General features: G+C 42.3%; 2 protein-coding genes across 8 annotated transcripts in view; both read left to right on the plus strand.

Annotated features, from left to right (window-relative positions):
• Nucleotides 1–14,521, plus strand: part of abl2 (c-abl oncogene 2, non-receptor tyrosine kinase) — a 30,200-nt gene extending 15,679 nt beyond the window's left edge. For all 4 annotated transcript variants that reach the window (XM_049587633.1, XM_049587632.1, XM_049587634.1 and 1 more), the window contains exons 3-11: nucleotides 2,162–2,457; nucleotides 2,599–2,871; nucleotides 3,054–3,138; nucleotides 3,559–3,736; nucleotides 3,880–4,064; nucleotides 4,177–4,329; nucleotides 4,657–4,746; nucleotides 5,859–6,041; nucleotides 8,450–14,521. In XM_049587633.1, the coding sequence (XP_049443590.1) occupies nucleotides 2,162–2,457; nucleotides 2,599–2,871; nucleotides 3,054–3,138; nucleotides 3,559–3,736; nucleotides 3,880–4,064; nucleotides 4,177–4,329; nucleotides 4,657–4,746; nucleotides 5,859–6,041; nucleotides 8,450–10,284 (3,278 nt within the window). In that variant the 3' untranslated portion in view covers nucleotides 10,285–14,521. The remainder of the gene's footprint in view (nucleotides 1–2,161; nucleotides 2,458–2,598; nucleotides 2,872–3,053; nucleotides 3,139–3,558; nucleotides 3,737–3,879; nucleotides 4,065–4,176; nucleotides 4,330–4,656; nucleotides 4,747–5,858; nucleotides 6,042–8,449) is intronic.
• A 2,105-nt stretch (nucleotides 14,522–16,626) lies between these two features.
• osbpl9 (oxysterol binding protein-like 9) overlaps nucleotides 16,627–17,384 on the plus strand; it is a 46,282-nt gene continuing 45,524 nt past the window's right edge. For all 4 annotated transcript variants that reach the window (XM_049587217.1, XM_049587220.1, XM_049587219.1 and 1 more), the window contains exon 1: nucleotides 16,627–16,760. In XM_049587217.1, coding sequence (XP_049443174.1) covers nucleotides 16,650–16,760 — 111 coding nt within the window. In that variant the 5' untranslated portion in view covers nucleotides 16,627–16,649. The remainder of the gene's footprint in view (nucleotides 16,761–17,384) is intronic.

Consider the following 17,384-nt stretch of genomic DNA (forward strand, 5'->3'; position numbering starts at 1 on the left):
TAAGATAAAGTGTGTCATAATATTATAAATGAGGTGTTGTGGTGCCACAAAGATGCCCCGGCTTAAAAATCACATTCCAGGCGTAAGGGAAAAATGCTTGTTTGGTACAAAATCGTGACTCATTGCAATCCCAATATCTGTCAAAATAATTGCAGTATGATTTGTTTTGTGTATCATGTAGCCCCAGCCTCCAGAGGTCAGTGTCTACTCATTGAATCAGGCAGCTGAGCTGAGAAAGATGGCTACTATGAGAATGGTGGGGATAACATTACAGGACTAGTACAAAGACATCCAGCAACAGCAGAAAAGTCGCAGGAAAAAAAACAGCATGTGTCAGCATTACTTGACGTCTTACATGGGTTTATTTCCACCAAACCAGAGTTGGTGATTATATAACAGTGACTAACCAAGATGGTTTTGGTGAGTTATATGTTGTTCCTGTTGATGAAGTGTGTTTTTCAATGAGTTAAAAATGTAATTAAGCTAGTCTTAGTTTGGTGAAAGAGAGAAACTTGAATTCAGCAGGTGTACATAGGTTTACAATTTTTTTTTTCCTTTCTTGTTTGGCGAGTTTGGCGAACTTGCAATCGGCTGAGATAGTATTACACAAATACCATCATCTACTGTATACCCTGGTGAAATCTTAGGAAGGTATGAAGGTATGACAAAATAGATACTTCCCAAGCCTACTAACCGGTGTCTGAAGCAGCACGCACACTCCCACTGCAGCCCCTGTGTTGTTTTAACACACACAGCTGTTTCGGTCTGAAAGCCCACTGAACAGTAACATTCCATGTCATCAGAGATGAAAGACGACCATGGTTAAAGGACACTTTGTGTGTAAAACTTGAGAGTGGTGGGAGAGATAAAGACGGATGTGGACAGGAAGAAAGGCAGTGTAGAGGGTGTGTGGTAGAAGTGCAGAGGTAGTTAGACTGATACTTTCTCCTCCCTCCCCAGGCTGGCAAGTCACTGCCCTCCTCCTTGTCTTTCCCCAATCCTCCATCAGACTAACAGGTCTGATCACTGCTTCATTCTGTGTTGTTTGTTTTACTGATGATAGGACCCCCCCTTCCTCATGTCTCCAGCACATCAGCCGCTCTGCTCATGCCTCCCGCATTGACGTCAGAGACAGATGGAGATGGAGACAACAGACTAAGTCTCTACATGCCTGGTTTTGCCTAGCCCTCTATGACAGATATGCAGTTCACCCAACCCTGTCATTGTTCCATAGCTTTTGATGTAGTTTCAATGGGAGGCACTTTGTATCCATGACTACTCTATCCTGTGTGACCTGTTATCAAGGCGTGATAGTGAACTTTGTGACCTGAAGAGATATTCCATCATATGTTGTATGTCTCTAAGGAATTTAAAATTTAAAGGGATAGTTCAAATTTTTTGAGGTAGGGTTGTATGAGGTATATATCCATAGTCAGTGTATTACGTGCAGTAGATGTCTGTCGGCATGCCCCCAGTTTGGACAAGCGGTAGGGGCACTGCCATCAGTTTAAATGTATGCTATACTGAGAGTATTTTCTCTACCTTACCTGTCAGTCAAACAGTCGTCCTATGGATAAGCCATAAATGGCTTCAGTTCCCCATCTATGCTCTTGTCAAAGCCACCAGACTCCATTCACAAAATTGGCTTGCTGAAAACAGAATCTGCTGGTCTACCGCTGCCTTGATCTGTTGGTTTGTTTGTGTTTGTGTGACTTCAGTGAATCCGAACTAACCCTGTACATACCAAAGTCACACAAAAACACAAACAAACTAACAGATTAAGGCAGCGGTAGACCAGCAGCTCCTTTGTTCAGCGATGTAGATCACTGTTTTTCTTCATGGAGTCTGGCTTTGAAGAGAGCGATGTAACAGCTTCAGTTCCTCATCAGAAATCATCTGATGGCAAGTTAAAGCAGTGAAAATATTTCAGATATAGTGTGTATACTTAAACTGATAAGTAGTAGTAGTAAAATGACTTGCAAAATTTATTCAAGCAGTGATCAGCCGTAGTCTCTTGGTAAAGGGCACTTGAGCATGTGTGAGATAAAAGGCATGAATATGGGGCTTTTTTACTGTATCAATTTTCTAACCACCAGTCCACGCTACTCCTGATTATATCACCATGAGATCAAGTGTAACACATTTCCCCTCCTGTGTCCAGGTGAGAAGCTGCGTGTGCTGGGCTACAACCAAAATGGAGAGTGGAGTGAAGTGCGCTCTAAGAATGGCCAAGGTTGGGTGCCTTCCAACTACATCACACCAGTCAACAGTCTGGAGAAGCACAGCTGGTACCACGGGCCCGTGTCACGCAGCGCAGCAGAGTACCTGCTCTCGTCTCTCATCAATGGGAGTTTCCTGGTCCGGGAAAGTGAGAGCAGCCCCGGACAGCTGTCCATTTCTCTCCGCTATGAGGGGAGAGTCTACCACTACCGGATCAACACCGCATCTGATGGAAAGGTAGAGTTTAGTAGATTGAAATTAAATAAAAGATTATAATTTCCAGTTGTGTGGCTGTGTGCTGTAAATGGTGTGAGGACTTTGACAGCATTTATTAATCCTGTCTCCCTCCTCATCCTTTTCTTATTCCTCCCGCCTCAGGTGTATGTGACGTCTGAGAGCCGTTTCGCCACCCTGGCTGAGCTGGTCCATCATCACTCCACTGTCGCCGATGGCCTGGTCACCACCCTGCACTACCCCGCACCCAAATGTAACAAGCCCACAGTGTACGGTGTGTCACCCATCCACGACAAGTGGGAGATGGAACGCACAGATATCACCATGAAGCACAAGCTGGGGGGAGGCCAGTACGGAGAGGTGTACGTGGGAGTGTGGAAGAAGTACAACCTCACAGTGGCTGTCAAAACGCTCAAGGTAAGAAGGCCCCCCTTATCATTTAATTTCACTGAACTTCATTGTGAAATGCTTAATCGTGAAAGTGGATATAGATCGCCTCCTGCAGGTGAACTGTGGTATTACATGTGATTGCAACATAAACGTTAGTATGTCTGTCTACCCACTTATAAAAGTTTTTTTTCTCTTTTCTGTGATGACAGGAGGACACCATGGAAGTTGAAGAATTTTTAAAAGAAGCCGCCGTTATGAAGGAGGTTAAACACCCAAACCTTGTTCAGCTACTTGGTGAGTATTTATGAATACCACTGATTCTACAAATAAGTAACTGCGCCTCTACAGAACCAAATCAGTTTTAATATGTATCTCAATACATCCTGACCTCCTGAAATTACTCTTGAGGTAGCTTCGGCAGACATACACTTTTAGGGTGCTTTCACAGCAGGGACTTTGCTCTGACAGTCCCCATTGATGGTGGTCACTGGGGCAACAGTGTCCATCTGCAGTGCCCTTTCCGACACTGTGGTACAACAGAAATGTCATGTAGATGATGACACAAGTGTACATGCGTACAGAACAACATCACTAATGTGAAAGCTGAGAGGGTGCAATTGTACTCAGGCATGGTCCAAATCAATTGTACCTAATATGAAAAGGCCTTTAGTGGTTGTTGCCATCTGTATTCTAACTGCTGCCTCTCTCCCACAGGTGTGTGTACATTGGAGCCTCCGTTCTACATCGTGACTGAGTACATGCCACACGGCAACCTACTGGACTACTTGAGAGAATGTGACAAGGAGGAGGTGAACGCTGTGGTGCTGCTGTACATGGCCACGCAGATCTCCTCTGCCATGGAATACCTGGAGAAGAAGAACTTTATACACAGGTGAGGGGATACTCTAGACTCGCACATGTGTGTGTATATATGCGTGTCTTGCATATTTATCCACCTCGTATATCAAAGTGGTCTAATTTCTGTCTCTTTCCTCCTCTTCCTCTCTTCTCCTTACTTCATTATCCCTCCCTCAGGGATCTTGCAGCTAGGAACTGTCTGGTCGGGGAGAATCATGTTGTGAAGGTCGCAGACTTCGGCCTGAGCAGGTTAATGACTGGTGACACCTACACGGCACATGCAGGCGCCAAGTTCCCCATCAAATGGACTGCGCCAGAGAGCCTTGCATACAACACCTTCTCCATCAAGTCTGATGTCTGGGGTGAGCAACACATGTGCATACATTCATAATATCGAAGTATTAAGTGTTTTTCTTTTGTAGCTTATTTCCAGTGTGCTAATGTTTGATTCTCTAAAAATGGTCCCCCTTACAGCATTCGGGGTGCTGCTATGGGAAATTGCCACCTATGGCATGTCTCCATATCCTGGCATCGATCTGTCTCAGGTCTATGACCTCCTGGAGAAAGGTTACCGTATGGAACAGCCTGAAGGATGTCCACCTAAAGTCTATGAACTCATGAGAGCATGTGAGTAGTAGCTATCTTACCTTTGTCTCACGTATTCATCCAGTGGTTGCACTCCAGTGGGCAGACATGAATAGAGGCTGACAGCTTTGAAAAAGTTAGCTCGCCCATTACTCTTTCCTCGATTTTTGTCAAGCGTTTGTCATGTCACAGTTCACTGCATCTTATTTCATACTGTCTGAAAACACACCATCCTGTCATCAGAAAGAACTTTAGTCTGGAGTCACAGTTTCTGTGAAAGACCACATTTCTTCAAAACAATTTGAAGTCATATATAGTTGTCAAATACTTTCTAGTAGTAACAAGCACTTTTGTCTGTCTCTGTGATAGGCTGGCAGTGGAGCCCAATGGACCGACCTTCATTCGCAGAGATCCACCAAGCCTTCGAAACAATGTTCCATGACTCCAGCATCTCTGAAGGTACGGTAGCTCATCCTCAGCTGGCAGTTCAACTGTCACTTTTTGTGCAGCTTCAATAAAGCTTCTAAAATCACCGCACCGATTAAGTTAAACAAACGATCTCTCATTCTCATTCAGAAGGCTGACTTTTACTTGGCTCAGCTGAGTTACCCGTTCAATTCAGCTTCTCTGAGAGACGACTCGAAATTCTTATTTCAGATAAAACTATTGTTCCCTGTTACTCAGCATAGTCACGGCATCCTCAGCTGACAATACTGTGATTCAAAGACTGGAGCAGGCTGAGTTTTAAAGCTGGATATACTGGTATCATATAAAACTAGAATACCAAAGGAATCTATTGGTACCAACAATGTTATGCTAGCTTATTGGGAGGGGGTTCAAATAACACTTCAAAGTTAGGCTAAATTTTGACGAGAGAAAAACTTACATGACCATTTTCACAGGGATCCCTTGAACTCTCACCTTAAGATATCTGAATGAAGATGGGTTCTGTTCGTACCCACAAGTCTCCCCTTTACAGACATACCTGCTTTCTGCTAGTCCCATGCACTTTTGGGCAAAAACCATTTTTGCTTTTTTAACAAAAGGAGGTTTCTCAGCAGTTTAGACGAGAAGTACTCACCATTCAATCGCCAAAAAATACAATTCTTAGAGAAATCTCCAAATGTAATAAGTTTTTGATACCAATTGACAGCATGGATTTTAATGTGGTGTTACTGAAGGTCTTGGTGCCTTAATGTGGTATTTTGGAGGGATTTTTGACTGTTTTTATCCAGTCTTGAGTGATCAGAAATGCTTAAACTTAGTACCAAATCTGTGTAACAAATGGTGCTAACCCAAACTTGCTAAATTAATCTTCAGGTTCCCCGCTTTCAGATGATGTAGGGAAAAGGTTAAAAAACAATGTCTTTCAAGCAGCAAAGTGTAAAATTAGAAAATAAAAAGTTTTTACCTCACCACTTAATGTAAGATTTGGACTAATCATTTGATGAGGGTTAAAACATTGTGAATTAACACAGGCGTATTTGGTCAGCAAATGTTTGTATGTTGGTTTGAATTTGGATCATGACTGCCTTCTAATTATGATTGTTATCTTTTTTTGTACATTGCAGAGGTAGCAGAGGAGCTCTGTAAGACGGCCTCCTCTGGTCACTGCGGACCACTTCACCCTTTCAGTCACGACATGCCCCTGTTGCCTTCCAAATCCCGCACACTCCTAAAGCACACAGAAAACAAGGAAAACATTGAGGGCGGACTCGACGGGCGATCTGACCACAGCACGCACGGTCACTCAGGTACAGCCAGACACGCCTGCCTCACTACCAACCAGTCAGATGCACCATGTTATGATTCTGCAGGTACGCCAGAGAGATCCGGTTCCCCAAGTCGACTGCAGCGCCGCGAAGCCCGACGCCTGAAAAGAAGGGCCGTCATATTCCTCAACGACTGATCACTGGTGCAAGCATGTGTCCGGCATACGGTTGATCTCAAAGCAGATCTGCAAGCACAGCCTGACATAGTCCCCTCACACTGCCCTCAAATTACAACTATGTCAGCACTCTGAAGTATTTGATTTCTAAAGTTCAAGGTTTCATTTATTCAGCCATGAAACTTCAGTGCTCATGTGCATGTCATCCAACACCAATTAAAGAATGTGAAAGATAAACACAACTGTAAAAGAACCATAATATACAAAAACATACAGAGAATAAATATTAATTCCAAAACACCAAACTAATTCTTCTGCAGAAACAATAAAATAATTGTAGAAATACTGCAGTCGTTAAGTGCCATCTTTACCACATCATGTATCGCTGAGGTCTGGAGAAGCGCAGCTGATACCATTGGCTTGTGTCACGCAGCGTCGCAGAGTACATGCTCTCGTCCTTCATCAGTGGCAGTTTCCTGGTCCGGGAAAGCGAGAGCAGCCCTGGACAGCTGAGGGAAGAGTCTATCACTGCTGACTCACTATTTTTGCTCACAGCCAATTACCACAGGTGTTCTTCAATTAAATGCCATGTGCAAATGGCCCACTACTGCCGTAGCTATGACCCATACAGGCTGTGGTGTGGTGATGCCGCGCGCAGTGTATATAACAGAGTTGGTAGTTCAGCGTGCCTAAATTCCCCCACAACATTTTTAAGTAATTAAAGTAGCTAACTGAATGCTTACATGCACGTAATTGGTATTGAATGTAGCAGAAAAATATATTATAAATAAAAAGGTATCAATTAAGTTTTTTTATTGGTGTCGGTATGACTTAAAGTGCACTGGTATCATGATATTTAAACAATTCCCAGGATACACCAGTTCCTGCATAGTATTTTTAAAAGACTTTTATCATTAACCTTAGAAGATTTCAGTTTGTTCAATCATTATATTTGTAGTTTCAGCTTATCTATAATGTGATACCAAATATACTGAGTGTTCTACAAGTTCAACACAACCATTCTTCCTCATCTCTGACAAATTGTATAGTCTGTATTTATGGAAACTGTTTGTTATCAGCAATGGAATGAAGATCTTGCTCATGTTCTGTCTCGTCTCAGTCATTGCATGACTCTTATTCTCATATCCCAATCAATACTTGGCAACAAATCATGTATTAATTTGCTAACCCAACTATTAAATTTCCACAATATATGTTGTCTTTTGTTTGTCTTGTCTCGTTTAAGTTATTGCTTATTTATTGGTTTTATATTATAAATAAATTTTTGTTTTGTTTGTGTGTTTACCTGATGTGTGAATAAGACAGCCTGTCTTTGTCTTTCACTTCCTTTGCCCCTTTCTTCACCTATTTTCCCACTGTCACCATATTGTTCAGCTTTTATGTTTCACTCTGTACATATTTATTTACCAATAAAGTGAACAGTGCGTTCATTAAATCATAAATCTGATAAAACTGGAACAAGCAGAACATTCTGCTTGTCATTAAGACATTCACATGTCATTAAGCACAAGACACTACTCATAAAACATCCCCAAGTGTACATATGACATTAATGACACCACAAAGACTGCAACTGTAATTTCTACTTTATGTTAATGTCATATGTGTTGTGTTAATGTTGCTTATTTGTATGCATTTATATTTACATGCAAATGCAAAATAAGGAACAGAGACTGAATTATTAGTGCCTGTATTTACTTGAGATAACTTTTGAAGTTATAACAAGTCACAGTTTGCAGTTCTCTTCTCCATAAGTCCCAATTTATTGCCTGTTTAGAGGAGACTGTGCACTACTCTGTATTGATTTAAAGGCCGGCAGAACTGAGAAAATGTGTTTCCCTCTTTGAGCGAAGTTACGCAATGCTCCTCCTGCTAACAGAGACAGGGAGGAATCTGTTTGGCATGTGTTTTCATCACTTCCTGGAAGTGTACTCATCATCCCATCTTTTACAAGAGCACCTTGTAAATCATTGAATCAGTGTCTGCATTTGCATGACTGGCATGGCCTGAAAACTTTCCATCCCTTTTCCTGAAATGCTTTTTCCTTACTCATGACTCCCCAAGGATGAAATAACAGCTTTTAGAAAGAGTGAGTGACATTAATGTATAGGCAGCCATATTGAGAGACTATGGGAATTCAGAGCAGCGTTCATTACCTGTTTCTTGCAACGTATTAAGTAAAGTTTTAACAAAGATAGATGTGTGTGCTGCTTTGTTGCGTAGTTTTAATCCAGCTCTCTTTTCTCTTTCCAGGCTGGGCGTCGTCTTTGTTAGGAGGGGATGGCCGATCAGGCAGCTCCCCAGCTCTGCCCAGAAAACAGCAACCAAGAGACAAATCTCCCGGCAACCTTTTAGATGATGCACAGGATATGGGCACATTTACAAGAGACCGTAAGACTGGCTTCTTTAGCTCCTTCATAAAGAAGAAGTCTTCCTCTTCTTCATCCTCACCATCCTCTCAGCTCCAACACAATCTCCCGACGCCACCCAAGAGGAGCAGTTCTTTCCGGGAGATGGAAACTCAGCCTCACAAGAAATACGAGCCAACCGCTGATTTCAGTGCTCCTCCTCCCCTTCCCCAGTCGGACAGTCTCGGTGGCTTCTCTGCCTCTCCGTCTCACTCCCATGGAGAGCCAACTCAGGCGCAGTCACGCTGCTGTGGGGCTGCTTTTGGACAGAAGCCCTCTGGTGGGGGACTTGCCTCACAGGTTACAAGCGGCAGCAGTTGGAGCGGGTTGGCTGGTTTTTTTACCCCTAGACTCATCAAAAAGACCCTGGGATTACGGACAGGAAAGACAACCTCTTCAGAGGAGGGTGGAAGTATAGCTGGAGGGCCTAAACCCTTTCCTAGGTCCAATTCTACCTCCTCGATGTCAGCTGGGTTGCCAGACCTGGAGCGCATGGCTCTGACTTTACCCAGGAATCGCAGTGCAAAACCCCCTCTAGAGCGGACTGCATCCACAACCTCGCAGCCAGAGAACGGGGCTGCGCGGCCCTCAGAAACTCTGCTGAGGAGGATGGATGAGGGGACAGCACAGATCAGGGAAAGGCCCAAAGCCAAGCTATTACCCCGAGGTGCTTCTGTAGGAGTGAGGGCACCAGGGGTAGGGGGGGAGGTAGGGGAATCGGACAGTCTGTCTCGGGTGAGGGAGGGGAGAGAGGAGAGTGGGGGAGGACTGGACAGGCAGCAGAGTTGGCCATCTCCATCTAAGACTTCTAGTTCGAGTGCTTCATCAGCTGCAGCAGGCGCACCAACTCACAACCACAAAGTTCCAGTCCTAATCTCCCCCACGCTGAAGCATAGCCCAGCTGATGTGCACCTGGTCGGGCTAGACTCTCAGGGGAACCGCTTCAAACTGCTGTCTGAGCACCAAGCAGATCGGGACAGGCCGCGACTTGTAAAACCCAAGTGTGCTCCTCCTCCCCCTCCCACCCTGCGCAGCCTGCAACACTCCTACAGCGGCGACGGAGAGGAGCAGGTAGGAGGAGCACCTGTGGAAGTAAACGGAGACACGTTGAAAGGTCACAGGTCAGGGCGAATGTCAGGAGGAGCGGCGACGGGCAGACCGTCAGTGCCACCACCACAAGTGCCTCCTGCATCTTCCTCCTCCGTTCCCTCATCTTGCTCTGCCACCACCAACACGACTCCCACCAAAATGGCCAACGGAGCCGCCACCACTGCCTCCTCCTCACACACAGCACCATCTGCCGGTTCCAAAGTGGCACTGCGGCGAACCAGGCAGCAGGCAGAGAGGGTGCCCCTGGAGCGAGTTAGTCGCGAGGCCCTGCTGGAGTGCGCTGAGTGCCTGAGCAGCGCCCTCCACGCCAGCTCCGAAAGCCCCTCCAGCAGCCAGGTGCTGGACGCTGGCCACCAGCTGCTAGACTACTGCTCAGGTTACGTGGACTGCATCCCTCAGATGAGGAACAAATTTGCCTTCCGAGAGGCGGTGGGGAAGCTGGAGCTCAGCCTGCATGAACTGAGGGCCTCGTCCTCAGGAGGTGGAGGGCTGAGCGGCGTGGGGCCCAACACTGTACTGGACAACCTGCACAGCTGTATTAAAGAGATTAGTGACGTAGTACAGAGGTAGCCACTGTGACAACACCAACCGTCACCCCTAACTACCCGACAGACTGCTTATATTCCCTTTTTTTTATGTTTCTGGTTCTTTTGACAGCTTTTTGGGGGACGAAACGAGATGAATCTCTAAAGTACCTCAGAGAAATCACTACAAAATTTATTCTTTTTACTGTTTACAAACAACCGTTTCATAAAATGCCAGTGTGGACACTAATTTTGCTCTGACCTGTACATATTCAGAAATCTTTATACCAAACTAAATGTGGTTCAAGTCACACAATGAAATGTTTAGCCCCACGTCTCCACCTGGCCGTGATAAAAGGCCTCCTTGTTAAATGAATGTCGAGTGTATCAGCTGTGTGTAGCCAGGCCAGCGAGTCGGCCAAGTCTAAGCTCACTCTGCTTATCTGTCAGTCTGTCACGTACTGAGCGCGAATGATGGTGGTTGTGCCCAGCTTTACTGAGAATACTAGACAACTGTTTTCACTGACTAAGCTCGAACAGTGCTTCGCAAATGAGTGAATCATCAGTTGGGTGTACTGTGTTTCGCAGTAGAGTATTTTGCTCAGTGTCTGGGGAACTGAGTGACCATAAGCCATTTTTTAAAGCCATTGTATTCTAAAGGATTGGAAGCAACATGAGAATTCAGTATGATTTAAGGTTTTGGGGTCTCAATTTGACACTCTTGTTTTCTGTGCAGATGTTTTTTTTAGTATTTTTATTTCATTTTTATGATAGTATTTTTTTAAGTAGATGGACAAATGTGATAAAATTATAAATCTCCCTATAATTAAAGGTGCAGTGTGTAAGATTTAGGGGGACATATTGGCAGAAATTGATTGTTTTCTTCAGTTATATAGTTTTCGTTACCTTAAAGTGAACTGTTTATATCTTCATAGGGAGCGGGTCCTCGTCCATAGAGTCAGCCATGTTGCGCCACCATGTTTTTCACAGAAGCCCAGACGAGACAAGCCAAACACAAACTTGAGATAGGGCCAATTTATGTTTTCACGTCAGCCACCGTAGTTAGTAGCTCTTCTGCGATGAGCAGCATTGGAAAAGTTATTTTGAACATGAAACTGCTTTATTCAGTGTTTAAATCACATGGGTTCTTATTTATAAACATTGCGTGCGCATAAAACAAGGCCTGAAAGAGGTGTACGCCACCTCCCACACAAAAGTTGTGATCTATAAAAGCAGACTGTTTTTTTTTTTTTTTTTTAAATAAAGATATATATAAGATACTCTTTGGGGCATTTTAGCCTTTAATTGATAGTACAGACAAGTGTTAAGGGGGTAGAGAGAGAGGGAGTGACATGCAGCAAAGGGCCACAGGCGGGAGTCGAACCCGGGCCGCTACAGCAACACCCTTGTACATGGGGCGCCTGCTCTATCCACTAAATCACCAACACCCCTGTAAAAGCAGACTTGATGGGAGAAACTTTGACCCATGCTTTCGAACATTTTGGAAAGGAGGAATTGGCGATGCAGATGGAGATGGAAGCCTGATTGTAGGAATAGGCGACTATTTTTGACCCCTAGTCCGTTTTTTTGGAGAGGAAGAGATCTTTGTGGATAATTCGACTCCTGGTAAAAACCTCCTGAACAATGAGCACTGAAGAAAATCTAACCGGTAAAAGTTTCAGCTGGTTGCAATCTGCATTCCTCAGCGTTTCATGCCACTATATCCCCTTATATCTTACACACTGCTTCTTTAAAGCCTTGTTTTTTAAGAATCATCTTTAGAGAATAATCAACTGTTTTGACGCTGACATTCCCACGTGTCCTCACAAGACTGAAGGGATCACTTACATCGTTGAAAATTGTGTGCATTTGACAAGCATGTAAATAAGCTCAGATGAAACGTCAAGTGTACGTTTCAGTATTACCAAATACAGGCTTATCAAATCTAAAAAAGAAAAGATTTAAAAAAAAAAAAAAAAAAAGATTTTTATGAATCTATTTTGTTTATTTCCCACAATACTAAAACATGATGAATGATGGTGGGGTGTCTTATCATATGCACAGCATTTGTCTTCGCTTCAGTGACGTGACTCATGTTCACACCTTAACACAGTGCCACAAATATGGGGAGAAAAATAAATCCTCAGTCTCCTAAAGCATTTCAATATTTATGTCCAGTAATCCTTGCACACTACATTTCTTCCTTGTATGACGGAGCAGAAGAGAGTAGAGAGTAGAGGGAGGAGGGGGGGGAGAGCACAGGGTAGCGCATGAGCAGGTGAATTGGGACAGAATTTTATAAGTGTCCTTCTGAGTATGGACAGTGCTGGATTCCCTGTAGCCTTGTCGTGTCCTCAGTGCCTCAAATTCTTCCATGTATGAACACTGCGAAACGCAGAGACCTACTTCACACTAATCACACAGTACTGATCTCTCAACAAACAAAAAACTGCAGTATGTCTTCAGCACATGAGCAATTTGTACATTATTTGGTTCAAAGAAAAAAATGCTTTTTAGAATGTCTATGTATGAACTTGAATTTTAAATTATTCCTTTTTTTTTTATTAAAAGCACAGACCTATTTTGAGAGAAAAGTTATGTAAATATTTGATTTATTTCATATCCAGGAAACAAAAGATTTATGTGTGGTTACAGCATAAAGAGCAATGTTTTTGACTGAAGAGATGTATTACAAGACTGAGGCTCATCCACCCAGATCTGAATATCTGCTTTATGAATGTATTATTCTTCCGTTCTGAACCCGGGCGAATGTTCATCTGCATGACTCTTTAATCTCTTACGGTGCCATTTTATTTTATTTATTATAATTCTTTTTATTGGCCTGTACTCCTAATTTCAGTCACACTAATAAGTCCAGAAACAGCTGCTCTGTTTTTTGAGCACAAACAAAACTGTGTACAGCGCACACAAAACTCAAGATACTCTATTTTCTTTGCTTTGGCTCACATCTTTACGTACACTGGATAAGGCCTCAGACACATCGGTTCGTCCACACATGTTGCATACCGCAAAACCTAATCACTGCAGGTCCATAACACTTTCAAAATGCCTGTTAATGACACTTGATGGATTGCCAAGTAAACGTTTATGTCAACTTGTGTTGTGGTGCGTTTTATATCATCATTTCACGTCGTCGTGTGTGAGTCTTAATGTCCAACTTCTTGCCAAACAGGATCCTACGAGACAAACTGATGATTGGTTTCTATTCACTGTGAGTTTCTGAATAACATGGACGGAAATATCATCTTTTCTTTCATGATTCTTGGTGCCTTTTTGTGAACAAAATAATTTATGTACAGTACACTATCACTGAAAGATATCACAGCTATGGCAACGTTAAAGTACATCTTTACAACAATGTGTTTTCTTTCCTTTGCCATGAGATTGTGATAAGCATATCACTACAGCATGCATTTCTGTCATATGGAGGTTAACAGTCAGATGCAAACTTGAAACCGAAAGGTGCACTTTGTCTATGAAGATTATGTATTTAGATACTCGGTTACAGAGGCCGTTCATTAGCGGCCATTAACACTGTTAGTGCAGCCACATCCGGTTGTGTTTCCTCTCTGACAAATGAAACATGGCACTAAAGTGAAGCTGCTCTGGTGTCTCAGACTCTGACCACATCAAAGGTTTTGTCTAAAATATCTCTTTTGAATTGCCTAGCAAACTTAATTAAATTTCTGTTGAGTTGTAGTGCATTTCTGCAGAGTAGTTTCCCCAAAAAAAGCCTTATCTAGAAAAAAAAATAACCTTCTAGAAACACACTCAAAGTCTGGACTGTTGTTAAGAAATAAAGCATATCTAATCAATGATTACAGAATCAGTAAATTGATTTGGTGCCCATGTTTTCTCCTCAAATTTCTGCTCATTCTCATTATCAGTCTCCTGCATTGTCTTTATTTATGTCGCCTGCATTTATCCTGTATATCTGTTTTTTTTTTTTATTTCCTCCTGTCTCTGTTTTGGAGATCAGCTCTGGAGAACGTGTGTACACATCATTATACCAAAGGCCACTTCTTCAGTTGTACGAGTGCAATGTAAACCAACACACAAAATAATGGAATATGTGAATCTAAACAGGGATTTAAAAAAAATGGCAGAGATGTTAACATTAACTTTTTTATTGTACAAAATATATATTTTGTGTTTTTGTTTTGTTTTTTTTGTTTTGTTTTTTTTTTTTTATTTAAAGCTCACGTTATATTACTGTGAAGTTTTGCTTATCAGTGTTAAGCCTATTGTAAATAATAAAGATATTGATGAATACTGTTTTGTTCTTGGTCGTTTATCTGCCTCCATGCATGACCTTTTATTGTCTGTGGCTTAAGAGCAAAGGCGCAGTAGCCTCATGGTATCTCTTTAAATGCAAGAAATCTGCAAAATGTAAATAGTAAAGCAGGAAAATGTCAGATGTAATATAATAAGCAGAGGTGTAATTAAATAGATAAAAAAAAGAAAAAAGCCTTTCTAAGGTTAATTTCATGAACTCCATATGTTCAAACCCAGTGAACTTTATCACAGTCAACCCTAATAGTACTCTGTAATTCTACGTCTCTACGTTTCAAAGGGAAATATTGTACTTTTTAACTCCACTACCTTTGTTTGTAGCTGTAGTCACTTGTTGCTTTTCAGATTAATAATACACATACAAAACATTGTCATGTATTAAAATATGATGCACATTGATAGATTAATTATCATCATGGACTCTCACCGCCCCTGAGAGACTACACGTTACATTAAGGTCTTCATCTGTCTTTATGTGTGATATTAACACACATCTCATGGACTGTTGATAAATTGTACACATTCTTTTTTTTGGCAATCAACTTTTTATTAACACCATTTGTTCAGCACTGGAATTGGAGTACAGAGAAGGTATCAAATGGTGTGAGTATTCCCTCTCCTACCCTCAACACATACCCACTCAAAAACATCCAACCACATAATGACTTTATGAACACCCCTGTACCCCCCACCCCTACGGTCTCTATTCAACTTAACATCTAACACGTTATCACTGGAGCACTGGTACTTGAGGCACTGAGATCATTAGGTTGGAAATCTGCAGTGCCGCGTCTTTCCAAAGGCTGACAGTCAAGGACTTTGCTTTGTTGATCCTTGCTGTGGATAGTTCAAGCATCACGACAACAAGCTAACCACTGATAAATGCTGAGTGAGTGAGGAGGGAACCAGCACTGGGCAATCATTTTCTTGCAGTGGACCCAGTAAGACAAATTTTCCTGTGTTATTCAAACAAGTTCAGTTTAGAGTCATCATTAACTTAGAGAACAATTGGGTCTTAAGGGATTCGGTGACCAATTATGTCAGATATCACTGTAGTCATTTGAGACCAAAATTCATACCCAAACCTTGTGAAAAAAATTCAATTTGTTCAGGCTGGCAAAAAGTGCACAAAGGGTTAGGAATAGCTTTGGTGATGTATTTCCTCTTGGAAGTCAAATATGTCCTTATGGCATGTGTTGAAATGGATCAACTGGTGATTTTGTTTCTATGAACATCTGAAAATATTGCTCCAAACTGCACTCCAATCAGTTGCAGTTTCTTCAGAGGTCAAATCGTACACATTATTTTTATACTTCATACTAGGACTGCAACTCACAATTATTTTCACTGTCGATTATCTTCTCAATCAATTCATCAGCTGTTTGGTCCATAACATGTCAGAAAATGGTGAAAACGGTTGATCAGTGTTTCCCAAAGCCCTTTATGACATTCTCAATTGTCTTGATTCGTCCACAACTCAAAGATATTCAGTTTACTGTCACAGAGGAGTAAAGGAAACAGAAAATATTCACATTTAAGATGCAGGAATTAGACCATTTTGATTTCTTTCTTTAAAAAACAAACAAACAAAAAAGAAAGAAAAAAACTCAGATTGATGGATTATCAAATTAGTTGCCAATTGATTTAATAGGTGACAACTAAGGTATTATTCATTGCAGCTCTACTTCATTTTGTGAACTTCTGGATGTTCCCTGAACATTCTGCACATTTCTTCACATAAGTACCACTTCTAAAAACGACATGGCACTTTCATTTGTATTCAGATATGCTTTACATATCTTTAGATAAAGAAGTATTTTTTCATGATTTTATTGTACTCTACATAAATGTCTCTTGATTTTGGAATACTTGCTTTTACTGTTAAGTTAATTTTCTCGTAATGTTTAAATGTTGTGTAATAACATTCCAAAGCCAATTCCTTGTGTGTGAACACCTGCTTGTCAATAAACCGGATTCTGATTATTATTCAGATCATCTTCTTCATCAGCAGCATCATCATCTTCATCAGTAGCATCCTGCCGGTGACGCCTGCCCACACCTTATCTGACTCCTCCCCAACCACAGCCTATTGTAAAGATGGCGTCCATCATGGAAGGGCCGCTCAGCAAGTGGACTAACGTTATGAAGGGATGGCAGTACCGCTGGTTCGTTTTGGACTACAATGCCGGCTTGCTGTCATACTACACGGTACGTTCATTTCCACAGTTTGAACATGCTGAAGCGATCCGCTCAGGAGGTTTGATTGTAGAAGTTGTCGCTGCTTGTCAAAGTAGGATAAGGGCCTTGTGTTTGTCAGGAGTCTCAGCTGGCACGGGGAGGCGGGTCTACATGGTGTCGGATCCACACGTTAGCCAATAGGAACAGTCCTGGAAGACCAACTGACGAATCGCGTGACAGAATATTTTCCACACTTCCGCTAATTTAGCTAGCTAGCTAGCGAAGCTAAAAGCTGAGATACACCGAGTCGGCGAAACATTATTATGACTTGTAAACAGCATTAGGCGAGGTAGAGACTTGATTATGTGAGTTAGCGAGACGAAATATATCTCTAGTAGGTAGAAGAGAGTCCGACAGTCGCTGGTTTGCCAGCTAAATAGCTACCAAGACACCGCGGGAATAGACCGTGGCTGCTAACGCTAACGCCAGTTAACGTTAGATATTTAATATTTCAGCGTCGATTAATACTCTGATTAGTCATGTCGAGGTCACAGCAGACAAGAAGATGTAAGTGTAACTGTTTGAGAAGTTGTAAGGAAGATGACAACTGAGATTAAGTGCGGCTCACTCCCCTCAGCAAGTTCACTGGGTCTG

Source organism: Epinephelus fuscoguttatus, linkage group LG10 (genome assembly GCF_011397635.1).
Source record: "Epinephelus fuscoguttatus linkage group LG10, E.fuscoguttatus.final_Chr_v1".
In the NCBI taxonomy this organism is placed as follows: domain Eukaryota; kingdom Metazoa; phylum Chordata; class Actinopteri; order Perciformes; family Serranidae; genus Epinephelus; species Epinephelus fuscoguttatus.